This window comes from Rutidosis leptorrhynchoides, chromosome 8 (assembly GCF_046630445.1).
Source record: "Rutidosis leptorrhynchoides isolate AG116_Rl617_1_P2 chromosome 8, CSIRO_AGI_Rlap_v1, whole genome shotgun sequence".
Classification (NCBI taxonomy): Eukaryota; Viridiplantae; Streptophyta; class Magnoliopsida; order Asterales; family Asteraceae; genus Rutidosis; species Rutidosis leptorrhynchoides.
This window is the reverse complement of record NC_092340.1, coordinates 350,936,907-350,953,327: the sequence shown is the minus strand read 5'-3', so window position 1 is coordinate 350,953,327 and position 16,421 is coordinate 350,936,907. Positions and strand designations below refer to the sequence as shown.

The following is a 16,421-nucleotide window of genomic DNA, read 5'->3' as shown; positions in this document are numbered from 1 at the left end:
TTAGATGGCTACATATGGAAATGGCATGAGATCAAGGTAATCTTTGGTGTTGCCAAATTCCACATGAACACCTTTTCTCTTTAAACTCCACTGTGTAATCGGTGCCACCTTCACCACTTCTTTGATAAGTTGAATGAACCTTGAAGATACCTTGTTGTTCGTGATAACATGTTATTTTGTAATGTTGAGCTCTTTTTGCCCGTTTGTTAAGGACGTTAAACATGTTCTTGTCTGGTGTAATCAAATGTATATTCGATACACGCTTTGATCGGCATCATACGGGCATGACGGAGCACATTGTTGAGGGACTCAGCAATATTTGTCATTGTGTTACCCCAACAACTCCTCTGTCTGTCCCTATACACAGTCCATTTGCCTACATAAGCATCTTGCAAATATTGCCAAGCCTCAATACTAGCTTGTTTGATGGCTCTGAAGGCATTCTTGTACAAAATTTGATTTGTTGTTGAACCGACTGTCCAACACAAGTGTTTGAGCGGTTTCACTTTAGTGTATTTGCTCAACAAGTTGCTACGAATGTGGCGCAAGCCGTACCTATGTTCCCAACCATATGTTTGAGCACCCATTGCATGTAAGATACATGGGTGTCGATCAGAGATGACATACAACTTTTCGTTTTCAATAACATTTTCTTGGAGCATTTGCAAAAACCAAACCCAACTTTCGTTACTTTCTTCATCAACTAGTGCAAAGGCAATGGGTATAATTTGATTGTTAGCATTTTTGCCAACCGCTGTTAACAACTTACCCTTATAACTACCTTTAAAATGGGTTCCATCAATGCAAATCATTGGAATACACGATTTAAATGCTTTAATGGCTGGACTGAATGCCCAAAACACAAATTTAAAGGTGTCGAACCCTTCTTCAATTTCAGGTTTGTTTTCAAACACAACAATTGTATCTGGATTGGTAGTAACTAATTCATTTATATAGTTTGGTAAATGAATAAAATTACTTTCCCAAGTTCCAAACAATCGTTCGATTGCAATACGCCTAGCATTCCATGCTTTGGCGTAACGGACATCCACACGCCATGTATTTTTTATTTGGGCTTGGATGTTTTTAACAGGATAAGCAACGTTTAAACATATTTGATGCTCAATTTCACTAGCAATTAAGCTAGAGGTTGATAAGGCTAAAAAGGAACATATATTTCATAGCAAAATCCCCCAAGAAAGACAAGATTTTAGTTGCAATTGTTCCATTTTCAAGTAATATTCGTTTATTTTAAATAAGTGCGAAGACAAAAGGCGAAAATGACGAATTGAAGACACAAAGGTCCAAAAAGCTCAAAAGTACAAGATACAATCAAAAAGGTTCAAATTATTGATGAGAAATGTCTAAAAATGACAAGAGTACAAGTTACAAAACGCAAAGTACAAGATATTAAATTGTACGCAAGGACGTTCGAAAATTCGGAACCGAGACATGAACCAACTTTCAACGCTCGACGCAACGGAGCTAAAATTACAAGTTAACTATGCTCAAGAATATAATATAATATTTAAATAATTCATAATAAGAATAATAATAAATAATAAAAAGTTGTTAATTGAGCATAGTTAAGGGGTCATAAGTGAAAATTTCAAATCAACATTTGCCTATAAAATGGAATTCACGTAGTAATGAAAAATGACACCTTTTCTTCTTTCTTTCTCTTTACATGTAATATATATATTTATAATTATAATTTTAATTTTAGTTTAAGTTTAATAATAATTGGGTTATTGTAAGAAATGTTTTACGGGTTTTAAGTCGAAATTCTGTCCGTGCAACGCTACGCGATTAATCATCACTGTAAGCTATGTTCTTCCTTTTTAATTTAATGTCTCGTAACTAAGTTATTATTATGCTTATTTGAGCCGAAGTAATCGTGATGTTGGGCTAAAATATTAAGACGGGGTTATTGAACTTTGTACCATAATTAAGGTTTGGGCAAAAGACCGACACTTGTGGAAATTGGACTATTGACTATTAATAGATGGGGGTATTGTCTAATTGAGTGACAACTCATTGGAGTCTGTCGAACCTATCTTCAAATTAATTATCCTAATAATTAATAATGATTATGGTTGTCCTATTTAGTGACGTTCATATGGAATCTATTATAATCATTTAATTAATTATTCGGGTTGGGTAATTGATTATTCAAACTGATCAAGTAGGTAAATTAATATTCATATCTAATCAAAACAGGGGTGGATTACATACAGTGATAACTGGTGTAATTGTTGACAGAAGTGATAACTGCGTCACAGTTTAAATCCTTAATTAGTTGGAATATTTGACTTCGGGTATAAGGGTAATTTGACGAGGACACTCGCACTTTATATTTATGACCGATGGACTATTATGGACAAAAACCAGATAGGTATCAAATAAACCATGACAAAGGACAATTAACCCGGGTAACAATTAATTAAAATCAAAACGTTAAACATCATGATTACGGAAGTTTAAATAAGCATAATCCTTTTATTTCATATTCTATCGCAATTTTATTTATTGTTATTTTATTTATCGTCATTTATTTATTTTACGCACTTTAATTATTGTCATTTATCTTTACGCTTAAAAATATAAAATCGACAAACCGGTCATTAAACGGTAAACACCCCCCTTTTATAATAATATTACTACTTATATAATTATATATATTTTGTATAAATATAGTTAAAAATATAGTAAGTATCACCAGCTCCCTGTGGAACGAACCGGACTTACTAAAAACTACACTACTCTACGATTAGGTACACTGCCTATAGTGTTGTAGCAAGGTTTAGGTATATCCCATCCGTAAATTAATAAAACTTGTGTCATATTTTGTAGTATTTTGTATTAAAAATAATACTATTTCGTACCCTCACGCTACCACATCAAGTTTTTGGCGCCGCTGCCGGGGAGTCGGCGAAACTATCTATTTTTCATTTTTGTATATATATATTTATTATTTTTAGAAAAACAATATAAAATCCTAAAAATTAAAAAATTTAAAAATCTAAAAATTTAAAAAATTAAAACCGAAAAGAAAAAAAAAATATATATATATTTTTATATAATTTTAAGATTTTTATTTATAAAATTATCAAATATTTCTATTTTTAGTTTTATAAAAATATTAAGTTTTTATTTAAATTATATATATATTTTATTTAATATTTAAAACAGAAAATATAAATAAATATAAATAATACGGTTGAGCCTGTCATTTGACCCCCCTCATTTGAACCGGCTCTGGAGGTCATGCGACTCGCATGACCCTTAGCCTGAACCCCATGCGAGTCGCATGAGGGGTCTGACAGGGTCACATACAACCCTACTTTCGCATTAAATACGGTATTTTATTTATTATTATTAATATAAACCCTAATTAGTTTATTAATTTAATATTAGTTAGTTTTAATTCTTAATTAATTTGTATTTTACTTTTAATTAGTTTTATTAATATATAAATTAATATCTTTAATAAATAATAATATAAAAATAATATTTTTTTTTATAAAAATTATTCTTTTTCTCAACTTTTTATATATTTTTATATTTTGTATCTTTTAGTCGTTTAGCGTAATATTTGTATTTTGTCGTTCGTACTTAGTTTTAAATATAGATTTTGCCGTAGTTTATTTTTATATTTCTAGATTTTTAGGTTTGCCGTAAAATCCCTTAAGTGCTTATTCCTTAGATTAAGTTTTAGGTGCTTTAGAATTTTACGACGCCGTATTTCGCACTACTTTCTTATTTTTATTTTTCGACGCCTATTTTTTGACCTTTTTATTTTTCGACCTTTTTCGACGCGCAATCTTTTTCTTTCTTATTTCTCGCCATTCTAATTTTTAGGACTTAGATTTTTTTCTACTTCTTCTCTAAATTTCTTAAAATTACGAAAATTTATTTTAAGTGGTTAAATTGATAGACATCAAAATTTTCTGGTTCGTAGTAATAGTTGGATTTGTACGTGGACCGGGTTATTGGAGCCAAACAGTACTCAATTATATTGAGACTAAACGAATCCTGCCCCTCTGCTGCATCTTTTGGCTATTCGAAACGTGGGCAAAATCAGAAAAGTCTATTGATTGGACAACTTATATAAGTTTTTCTTATTTTTATAACTAATAGGATATTCTGTGAATGCACCGAGCAAAACGTTCACCACCTTTCATACGTTCACCACCTGTAACTCGATCAAGACATCTAGCAAATATTGTCGCCGTTGATTTTTCTTTAGAATCGTCATCTAGTCGAACAAGAACTCCAACTCAAATTTCCGATAATCCATCTTTTGAACCCGACTTCACAATTAAGAACCCGGAGCATATTCAAGGACAATTCCAAGATCCTGAACTACTAATTATTCCTCCTGAGCCACAAACCATTAAATCAGAATCCTCTAGTGATTCGTATTCAACAAATTCAATTATGGAAGTAACGGAACCTCTAAGTATGGAAGATCGAATGAGAGCCACACGCACGGGCCAAGGTCACGCCATTATTAAGCCAGAAGTTAATGCGCCAGATTATGAAATCAAAGGACAAATTCTACACATGGTAACTAACCAATGCCAATTCAGTGGTGCACCGAATGAAGATCCTAACGAACACCTTCGTACGTTTAAAAGAATTTGTACACTATTCAAAATCCTTGAAGTGGAAGATGAGCAGATCTATCTCATGTTGTTTCCCTGGACTTTAAAGGGAGAAGCCAAAGATTGGTTAGAATCGTTACCTGAAGGGGCGATTGACACATGGGATGTTTTAGTTGAAAAATTTCTTAAACAATTCTTTCCGGCATCCAAAGCCGTGAGACTTCAAGGAGAAATTGTTACGTTCGCGCAAAAGCCAAATGAAACTCTATATGAGGCGTGGACAAGATTTGGAAAGTTGTTGAGAGGATGTCCTCAACACGGTTTAGACACTTATCAAATAGTACAAATATTCTACCAAGGTGTCAACGTTGCTACACGAAAAGACATCGACATAACAGCTAGTGGTTCCATTATGAAGAAAACCGCAACTGAAGCTTACAAAATTATTGATAACACAGCCTCCCACTCTCATGAGTGGCATCAAGAAAAAAATATTTTTCGTTCATCTAAAGCGGCTAGAGCCGATTCTAGCCATGACTTTGATTCCGTTTCCGCAAAAATAGATGCTTTCGAAAGACGAATGGAAAAGATGAATAAAGATATTCACGCAATACGAATCAGTTGTGAGCAATGCGGTGGACCACACTTAATGAAAGACTGTCACATTGAACAAACGATGGAACAACGTGAGAATGTTGTCTACATGAACCAAAGGCTGGAAAATAGTTATCAGAATAATTATCAACCGCCAAGGCCAAACTTCAATCGAAATCAAAACATTCTTTACAATCCAAAAGGACCCGACAATAACTCGTATAACCAACAAGGTCCGAATAACCAACCAACTCAAAACAACACTTTCAATCAACAAAGACCTGGCTTGTATAAACCACCACAACAAACCGACGAGAAGAAGTCAAATCTGGAAGAAGTGGTATTTAAGCTAGTTGAATCTCAAACACAATTTATTGAAACTCAAACCCAAACGAATGAGAGGTTTGAGCAGTCATTTAGAACTCAACAAGCTTCCATTTTGAATCTAGAAAAACAAGTAGGTACTCTTGTTAGATTGATGAGTTAAAGGGAACAAGGAAAGCTACCGAGTAATAATGAAGTAAATCCTCGGAATGAAAATGTTAACATGATATCAACAAATTCTGAAAAACCAATATCAGAAGATGGGGAGGTTTTAGATGAGAGTAACAATGAAGAAGTTACACCACCACCACCATCCGAGCATGTAAAGCCAGTGGTGACACCATACAGACCACCCATCCCGTTTCCAAGAAAAGGAGTTGAGTATGAGCAAGTAATAGGTAATAAAGTTTGTGATACCTCTGGAAAGAAGAAGAAGAAGAATAAAAAAGTGCAAGAAACAAAAACAGTAGAAGTAAACCCGGTGAAGACAGTTCCACCAAATCCTCCACCTAGGGTAGGTGATCCGGGTGAATTTATTGTTCCTTGTCTACTTAGTGACTATGTCATGTATGATGCACTAGCAGATTTAGGTTCAAGTGTGAGTGTTATGCCTCTTTCATTATATAAGAGATTAGGTGTAGGTGAGTTAACTCCAACGGATATGAGTGTTCGACTCCTTGATCAAACCATTAAGCACCCAGTTGGAATTGCTGACAACCTACCCGTTCAAGTAGGTAATTTAACCTTTCTAGTCGAATTCATTGTCATTGACATAGAAGAGGACTCAAACATTCCTCTAATTTTAGGTCGACCATTCTTAGCGTCCGCCGGGGCGTTATTTGATGTAAGAAAGGGTAGAATGACACTTAGTAATGATGAGAAATCGATCACCTTTATGATTCGAAAGTCTAAATCTCCACCAACCAAAACCGTTGAACCAGCGGAAACGATTGGTAAGAACCATGTTGTTTTACCAACTCCAACGGTAGTGCTTAACAATAATAAAACGCCTAAGTGTGGGGAAAATGAAGTAACACCTAATGATGACCTGATAACAAAGAACCCCGTTGTTGATACGAAATTAAATGATCCCGTTATTAATAGTTCAATGAAGAAACTTATTAAACGGATTCGCGATGCTAGAACCAAGGGGAACTCTAAGTTATGTAACCGGTTAGTATCCAATCTATCGCCTAAAGAAAAGGCGAAACTAGTTGAAATTGTGGATATTACACAGGAATCCGACCAATGGCTTAAAAAAAAGAGTCATAGATATGCAAGTTGATTATGGTCCAAGAGAAATTGACGATGAAGTTATTCACAATTTCGATACCACATCTACCTAAGTGTGAGGAGATTCAAGTGTTCTAAAAAGAAAATGCTGTTTGGAGTTAGTTGTTCTGTTCTCGTGTAGTTCCGAGAATGGAATCCGATTGGTCTTTTCCGCTAGCAGACACTAAAGAACTAGTTTTCTCCCCCCATTCTGATTTTTTTTTATTTTGTAGGTTTTATATGAAATTAATATGCTTTTTAAATTTAAGTTTTGTGTGAATTTAAAAATAAAAATTTACTTTATTTCATTAAGTTGAAAAAAAATGATTTCTAAAATTCGTCGTGAGTTGAAGACTAGGTCGTTGAGCCGAAATTACTTTACCCGAGGGTGGGGCGAAAAATTTTGTCATCATTATTTTTAATTTTATTGATTTAAAGTATGCAAAAAAAAAAAAAAAATTTTTGATTTTATAAATTTTTGAACGTGGGGTAATATACCCAACTTTAAAAATATGTATATATGTTCGTATTTTATCATGTAAACAACAGGGTAAAACAACGCACTTTCAAAGACTAACATTAAGTTCAGCAAAAGGTACTGATTTTGACGACAAGATGCAAAACAACAAATGTGATATAATAAATGAAGGAATGAACGATGAGGCGCGCCATCTATCATTCGACGAGCTTTGTAATTACAAACTGGGTATTTTTAATCACTTTTCTACACTAATCACCCTCATGAATTAATAATTATAGTCTGATTTCATGCAAATGAGGGCATTGCATGATCTCAAGTGTGGGGAAGGGTTATAAATTCTCTCGGGTTTATACTTGGCTTATTTTCTAAATATTATGAAAATTTTAAATTTTTTTAACTAAATGAATTCAAAATCATGTTTATACATATTTATGAACGATAAAACTAGGTGTTAATGCCGAAATTATCGTTACCTCGGAAAGGACATAAATTGAGAAACAACCTAAAATGCTTGAATTCATTTAAAATGGAATAAAGGAGAATAAAAAGGCAAAGAAAGAAACTAAGTGTGGGGAGAATGTACCAAGTTATTCAATTAAAAATTATCTATCACATATCTTTGTACAAGATTATTGCAGGTACTTTTGTTTTGGATGATACTAATCAGTTTTACCCGGTTTACTGTAATATATTTGAAAGAAAGATGGATCTACACGATGAATCAATTCCATCATTAAAAGGAAGTAAAGTCTTCCGAAAAAGACACGCGCTTCTTGATTTAGGTCAAGAAGTTGTCGTCCAGACCAGCTGTAGGTTGACAAAAAATCTAGAAAAGTCATCTCTAAAATCAGCAGGAAATCCACGGACCTCAGCATCAAACAGGGTCGCCAAGTGGTCAGATTTATCCTAACCATGAGAAGGATTTATCTCGTACAATGGGGAGGCACCGTGCAAATTAGCTTGATAAGACCAATGAATCAGATCCCCAGAAAGGATAATCTCCTTAAAGATTAAAAATCAGCTTTTAAGACTGATATTACTCAATCCTTGAGATTGACCTTAAAGATTGAGAATTCAAACTCATGGAATTCAATGATATCTAAACTCGAGCTTGAACGAGAAAATATTTTGATCAAAAATACAAACCGATTTGTTTTCTGAAAACCCATTTTCAATGCGTTCATTACCATTGAGCGTAAAATCCTAGGAATTCACCTGGAATTCATTAGGTCACCTGAACCAAATCGGGTGTCAACCGTAAGAACGGTGGTTGCATAGCATGGTCGGAGACAGGACCTTGTGCCAGACCGAAAAATCATAGGATGATCTTTACTATCGCTCCTACCAAGGATAGTTCTAGCATCCGACACGTTAAAAGACCATAATCATCTGCATGTCACGGGACATTGCCTTAACAGTTTCTTGTTCATCGCTTTCCTTTACAACCGGACGGTAGTTTACCGAAAGATAATATACGGAACAAGTAAACTGGATGTGTACTTTCCGATACTGGGATAGCAGTGGATTACACGAACCTAAAAGTTTTAGCCAAAATATTGATCCACAAATATATTTTGCAACACCGATGATGGATCAAATCAGAAAACTTGTCTAGGGTAAAATCTAGCTTGAATTTTCAAAAGATCAAATGTTTTCATAAAGATCCAATTTCCTTAAAGGATCTAAATTTTTATAGTCATGTGGGACTGTAAACCGCCTTTCAAATGTGCACTTTGCTTTGGAAACCGAAAGTAAATCGGCTATTTGATTGCAAGTGTCGTTGTCCTAAACCCAAGGCAACTGTGGATGACACACCCACCTTTAACCATATCGTTACTATCATTGTTTATACCGCTCTATCAAAATCACTGATGCACAAAGTGTGAAGAATAAAGAAGTGATTCGTGTGATGTATTATATTATTTCAAGACTGTATTGCTTGAGGACAAGCAACGCTCAAGTGTGGGGATATTGATAAGGCTAAAAAGGAACATATATTTCATAGCAAAATCCCCCAAGAAAGACAAGATTTTAGTTGCAATTGTTCCATTTTCAAGTAATATTCGTTTATTTTAAATAAGTGCGAAGACAAAAGGCGAAAACGACGAATTGAAGACACAAAGGTCCAAAAAGCTCAAAAGTACAAGATACAATCAAAAAGGTTCAAATTATTGATGAGAAATGTCTAAAAATGACAAGAGTACAAGTTACAAAACGCAAAGTACAAGATATTAAATTGTACGCAAGGACGTTCGAAAATTCGGAACCGAGACATGAACCAACTTTCAACGCTCGACGCAACGGAGCTAAAATTACAAGTTAACTATGCTCAAGAATATAATATAATATTTAAATAATTCATAATAAGAATAATAATAAATAATAAAAAGTTGTTAATTGAGCATAGTTAAGGGGTCATAAGTGAAAATTTCAAATCAACATTTGCCTATAAAATGGAATTCACGTAGTAATGAAAAATGACACCTTTTCTTCTTTCTTTCTCTTTACATGTAATATATATATTTATAATTATAATTTTAATTTTAGTTTAAGTTTAATAATAATTGGGTTATTGTAAGAAATGTTTTACGGGTTTTAAGTCGAAATTCTGTCCGTGCAACGCTACGCGATTAATCATCACTGTAAGCTATGTTCTTCCTTTTTAATTTAATGTCTCGTAACTAAGTTATTATTATGCTTATTTGAGCCGAAGTAATCGTGATGTTGGGCTAAAATATTAAGACGGGGTTATTGAACTTTGTACCATAATTAAGGTTTGGGCAAAAGACCGACACTTGTGGAAATTGGACTATTGACTATTAATAGATGGGGGTATTGTCTAATTGAGTGACAACTCATTGGAGTCTGTCGAACCTATCTTCAAATTAATTATCCTAATAATTAATAATGATTATGGTTGTCCTATTTAGTGACGTTCATATGGAATCTATTATAATCATTTAATTAATTATTCGGGTTGGGTAATTGATTATTCAAACTGATCAAGTAGGTAAATTAATATTCATATCTAATCAAAACAGGGGTGGATTACATACAGTGATAACTGGTGTAATTGTTGACAGAAGTGATAACTGCGTCACAGTTTAAATCCTTAATTAGTTGGAATATTTGACTTCGGGTATAAGGGTAATTTGACGAGGACACTCGCACTTTATATTTATGACCGATGGACTATTATGGACAAAAACCAGATAGGTATCAAATAAACCATGACAAAGGACAATTAACCCGGGTAACAATTAATTAAAATCAAAACGTTAAACATCATGATTACGGAAGTTTAAATAAGCATAATCCTTTTATTTCATATTCTATCGCAATTTTATTTATTGTTATTTTATTTATCGTCATTTATTTATTTTACGCACTTTAATTATTGTCATTTATCTTTACGCTTAAAAATATAAAATCGACAAACCGGTCATTAAACGGTAAACACCCCCCTTTTATAATAATATTACTACTTATATAATTATATATATTTTGTATAAATATAGTTAAAAATATAGTAAGTATCACCAGCTCCCTGTGGAACGAACCGGACTTACTAAAAACTACACTACTCTACGATTAGGTACACTGCCTATAGTGTTGTAGCAAGGTTTAGGTATATCCCATCCGTAAATTAATAAAACTTGTGTCATATTTTGTAGTATTTTGTATTAAAAATAATACTATTTCGTACCCTCACTCTACATCATCAGAGGTTAAACAACGATTGTTATTTTCCGATACGTGTCCATAACACGTGTGTTCATCTTTCCATTTTGTAATTTTCCATACCTTCGATCGATTGTGAGACGAACTACTAACACTCCAGCAACAATGGTATCTTTCTTGTGGACCCTTGTAACTTGAGCTAATTGTTCTACAATGGGCTTGCCAATGAAATGTCCCGTTCTTATTGATTAAAAACGTTCCATATTAATTGATTTCGTTGCGAGGTTTTGACCTCTATATGAGACGTTTTTCAAAGACTGCATTCATTTTAAAACAAACCATAACCTTTATTTAATCAATAAAGGTTTAAAAAGCTTTACGTAGATTATCAAATAATGATAATCTAAAATATCCTGTTTACACACGACTATTACATAATGGTTTACAATATAAATATGTTACAACGAAATAAGTTTCTTGAATGCAGTTTTTACACAATATCATACAAGCATGGACTCCAAATCTTGTCCTTATTTAAGTATGCGACAGCGGAAGCTCTTAATAATCATCTGAGAATAAACATGCTTAAAACGTCAACAAAAATGTTGGTGAGTTATAGGTTTAACCTATATATATCAAATCGTAACAATAGACCACAAGATTTCATATTTCAATATACATCCCATACATAGAGATAAAAATCATTCATATGGTGAACACCTGGTAACCGACATTAACAAGATGCATATATTAGAATATCCCCATCATTCCGGGACACCCTTCGGATATGATATTAATTTCGAAGTACTAAAGCATCCGGTACTTTGGATGGGGTTTGTTAGGCCCAATAGATCTATCTTTAGGATTCGCGTCAATTAGGGTGTCTGTTCCCTAATTCTTAGATTACCAGACTTAATAAAAAGGGGCATATTCGATTTCGATAATTCAACCATAGAATGTAGTTTCACGTACTTGTGTCTATTTTGTAAATTATTTATAAAGCCTGCATGTATTCTCATCCCAAAGATATTAGATTTTAAAAGTGGGACTATAACTCACTTTCACAGATTTTTACTTCGTCGGGAAGTAAGACTTGGCCACTGGTCGATTCACGAACCTATAACAAATATGTACATATATATCAAAGTATGTTCAAAATATATTTACAACATTTTTAAAACGTTTTAATGTTTTAAGTTTATTAAGTCAGCTGTCCTCGTTAGTAACCTACAACTAGTTGTCCACAATTAGATGTACAGAAATAAATTGATATATATTATCTTGAATCAATCCACGACCCAGTGTATACACGTCTCAGGCTAGATCACAACTCAAACTATATATATTTTTGGAATCAACCTCAACCCTGTATAGCTAACTCCGACATTACTGCATATAGAGTGTCTATGGTTGTTCCAAATAATATATATAGATGGGTCGATATGATATGTCAAAATATTTGCATACATGTCTATGGTATCCCAAGATTACATAATATATTAGAATACATGTATAATACAATATAAGTTAGCTAGGATATGATTTGTATAGAATTGTTAATATTTCCCGTAGCTACTAAAATAAAAAAATATCCAATCTTGTTTTACCCATAACTTCTTCATTTTAAATCCGTTTTGATTGAATCAAATTGCTATGGTTTCATATTGAACTCTATTTTATGAATATAAACAGAAAAAGTATAGGTTTATAGTCGGAAATATAAGTTATAAGTCGTTTTTGTAAGAGATAGTCATTTCAGTCGAAAGAACGACGTCTTGATGACCATTTTGAAAAACATACTTCCACTTTGAGTTTAACCATGATTTTTGGATATAGTTTCATGTTCATAAGAAAAATCATTTTCCCAGAAGAAAAAATTTTAAATCAAAGTTTATCATAGTTTTTAATTATCAAACCCAAAACAGCCCGCGGTGTTACTACAACGGCGTATATCCGATTTTACGGTGTTTTTCGTGTTTTTCGGTTTTAAATCATTAAGTTAGCATATCATATAGATATAGAACATGTGTTTAGTTGATTTTAAAAGTCAAATTAGAAGGATTAACTTTTGTTTGCGAACAAGTTTAGAATTAACTAAACTATGTTCTAGTGATTTCAAGTTTAAACCTTCGAATAAGATAGCTTTATATGTATGAATCGAATGATGTTATGAACATCATTACTACCTCAAGTTTTCTGGATAAAACTACTGGAAATGAGAAAAATGGATCTAGCTTCAAAGGATCCTTGGATGGCTTGAAAGTTCTTGAAGCAGAATCATGACACGAAAACAAGTTCAAGTAAGATTTCCACTCGAAATAAGATTGTTATAGTTATAGAAATTGAATCAAAGTTTGAATATGAGTATTACCTTGTATTAGAAAGATATCTTACTGTAAATAAGAAAGATTTCTTGAGGTTGGATGATCACTCTCCAAGATTAGAAGTAAGCTAGCAAACTTGGAAGTATTCTTGATTTTATGAAACTAGAACTCGTAGAATTTATGAAGAACACTTAGAACTTGAAGATAGAACTTGAGAGAGATCAATTAGATGAAGAAAATTGAAGAATGAAAGTGTTTGTAGGTGTTTTTGGTCGTTGGTGTATGGATTAGATATAAAGGATATGTAATTTTGTTTTCATGTAAATAAGTCATGAATGATTACTCATATTTTTGTAATTTTATGAGATATTTCATGCTAGTTGCCAAATTATGGTTCTCACATGTGTTAGGTGACTCACATGGACTGCTAAGAGCTGATCATTGGAGTGTATATACCAATAGTACATACATCTAAAAGCTGTATATTGTACGAGTACGAATACGGGTGCATACGAGTAGAATTGTTGATGAAACTGAACGAGGATGTAATTGTAAGCATTTTTGTTAAGTAGAAGTATTTTGATAAGTGTATTGAATTCTTTCAAAAGTGTATGAATACATATTAAAACAGTACATGTATATACATTTTAACTGAGTCGTTAAGTCATCGTTAATCGTTACATGTAAGTGTTGTTTTGAAACCTTTAGGTTAACGATCTTGTTAAATATTGTTAACCCAATGTTTATAATATCAAATGAGATTTTAAATTATTATATTATCATGATATTATGATGTACGAATATCTCTTAATATGATATATATACATTAAATGTCGTTACAACGATAATCGTTACATATATGTCTCGTTTCAAAATCATTAAGTTAGTAGTCTTGTTTTTACATATGTAGTTCATTGTTAATATACTTAATGATATGTTTACTTATCATAATATCATGTTAAATATATATATAACCATATATATGTCATCATATAGTTTTTACAAGTTTTAACGTTCGTGAATCACCGGTCAACTTGGGTGGTCAATTGTCTATATGAAACCTATTTCAATTAATCAAGTCTTAACAAGTTTGATTGCTTAACATGTTAGAAACACTTAATCATAACAATTTCATTTAATATATATATAAACATGGAAAAGTTGGGGTCACTACAGTACCTACCCGTTAAATAAATTTCGTCCCGAAATTTTAAGCAGTTGGAGGTGTTGACGTATCTTCTGGAAATAAATACGGGTATTTCTTCTTCATCTGATCTTCTCGTTCCCAGGTGAACTCGGGTCCTCTACGAGCATTCCATCGAACCTTAACAATTGGTATCTTGTTTTGCTTAAGTCTTTTAACCTCACGATCCATTATTTCGACGGGTTCTTCGATGAATTGAAGTTTTTCGTTGATTTGGATTTCATCTAATGGAATAGTGAGATCTTCTTTAGCAAAACATTTCTTCAAATTCGAGACGTGGAAAGTGTTATGTACAGCTGCAAGTTGTTGAGATAACTCAAGTCGGTAAGCTACTGGTCCGACACGATCAATAATCTCGAATGGTCCAATATACCTTGGATTTAATTTCCCTCGTTTACCAAATCGAACAACGCCTTTCCAAGGTGCAACTTTAAGCATGACCATCTCTCCAATTTTAAATTCTATATCTTTTCTTTTAATGTCAGCGTAGCTCTTTTGTCGACTTTGGGCGGTTTTCAACCGTTGTTGAATTTGGATGATCTTCTCGGTAGTTTCTTGTATTATCTCTGGATCCGTAATCTGTCTATCCCCCACTTCACTCCAACAAATCGGAGACCTGCACTTTCTACCATAAAGTGCTTCAAACAGCGACATATCAATACTTGAATGGTAGCTGTTGTTGTAGGAAAATTCTGCTAATGGTAGATGTCGATCCCAACTATTTCTGAAATCAATAACACATGCCCGTAGCATGTCTTCAAGCGTTTGTATCGTACTTTCGCTCTGCCCATCAGTTTGTGGATGATAGGCAGTACTCATGTCTAGACGAGTTCCTAATACTTGCTGTAATGTCTGCCAGAATCTTGAAATAAATCTGCCATCCCTATAAGAGATAATAGAGATTGGTATTCCATGTCTGAAGACGACTTCCTTCAAATACAGTCGTGCTAACTTCTCCATCTTGTCATTGATGTTATGCGAGGTGTATATAAAATAGCTATTAAATTTTACAAGGAAATACTATTAAATACGATACAATTTTACACAAGATATTTATTTATTTATAGAATGGATATACTTAAACCTTGCTACAACACTTATAGGCAGTGTACCTAATCGTACAGTAGTGTAGTTTTTAGTAAGTCCGGTTCGTTTCACAGGGAAAATATTTAAACAAAGCTTAACGCTATATTAGTTTACTTTTATAAAAATACAAATATATATACAAGTAATATTATTATTATAAAGGGGGGTTTTTACCGTTTAATGACCGGTTTGTCGATTTTAAAACTTTAGTCACAGTTAAAACCAAATGTAAAATAATAAATAAATACAAGACTTAATTTAAAGCGTAAAGTAAATAACGATAATGAAATTGCGATTAATAAAAATGCGATAAAATAAACTTGCGATAATTAAAAAGTACGATAATTAAAAGTGCAATTAAATACAATAACAATAAAAATGCGATAATTAGAAGTGCAATTAAATATAAAATAAAGGAAATTAAATATGAAATAAAAGAATTATGCTTACTTAAACTTCCACAATCCTGATGTTTGACGTGTTGATTTTAGTTTTATGCCCATGGGTTAATTGTCCTTTGTCCTGGATTATTTAATATGTCCGTCTGGTTTTTGTCCATAACAGTCCATCAGTCATAAATATAAAGTGCGAGTATCCTCGTCAAATTATCCTTATATCCGAAGTTAAATATTCCAACTAATTGGGGACTTAAACTGTAACAAGATTTTAATACTTTGTTTAATAATTACACCAGGATGTCGACTGAGTGTAACCCAAGGTTTTAATATTTTGTTATCAATTATACCAAGTGTCCTTGTACATAATTTCACCCCTGTTTTAATTATTCTAGTGGCTATTAATCCATTCCCGTGTCCGGTTAAATGAACGATTATTCGTACATATAAATA

The 16,421-nt window shown here is 32.8% G+C and overlaps 1 protein-coding gene across 1 annotated transcript; it reads right to left on the bottom strand.

Annotated features, from left to right (window-relative positions):
- Positions 1-215: 215 nt before the first annotated feature.
- LOC139864607 (uncharacterized) lies at positions 216-1,059 on the bottom strand. Its single transcript, XM_071853187.1, has 2 exons — positions 1,047-1,059; positions 216-940 (listed from the first exon to the last, which is right to left on the bottom strand). Exons 1-2 carry the CDS (start codon positions 1,057-1,059, stop codon positions 216-218), a joined length of 738 nt encoding a protein of 245 aa, XP_071709288.1.
- Between the last annotated feature and the right edge of the window lie 15,362 nt (positions 1,060-16,421).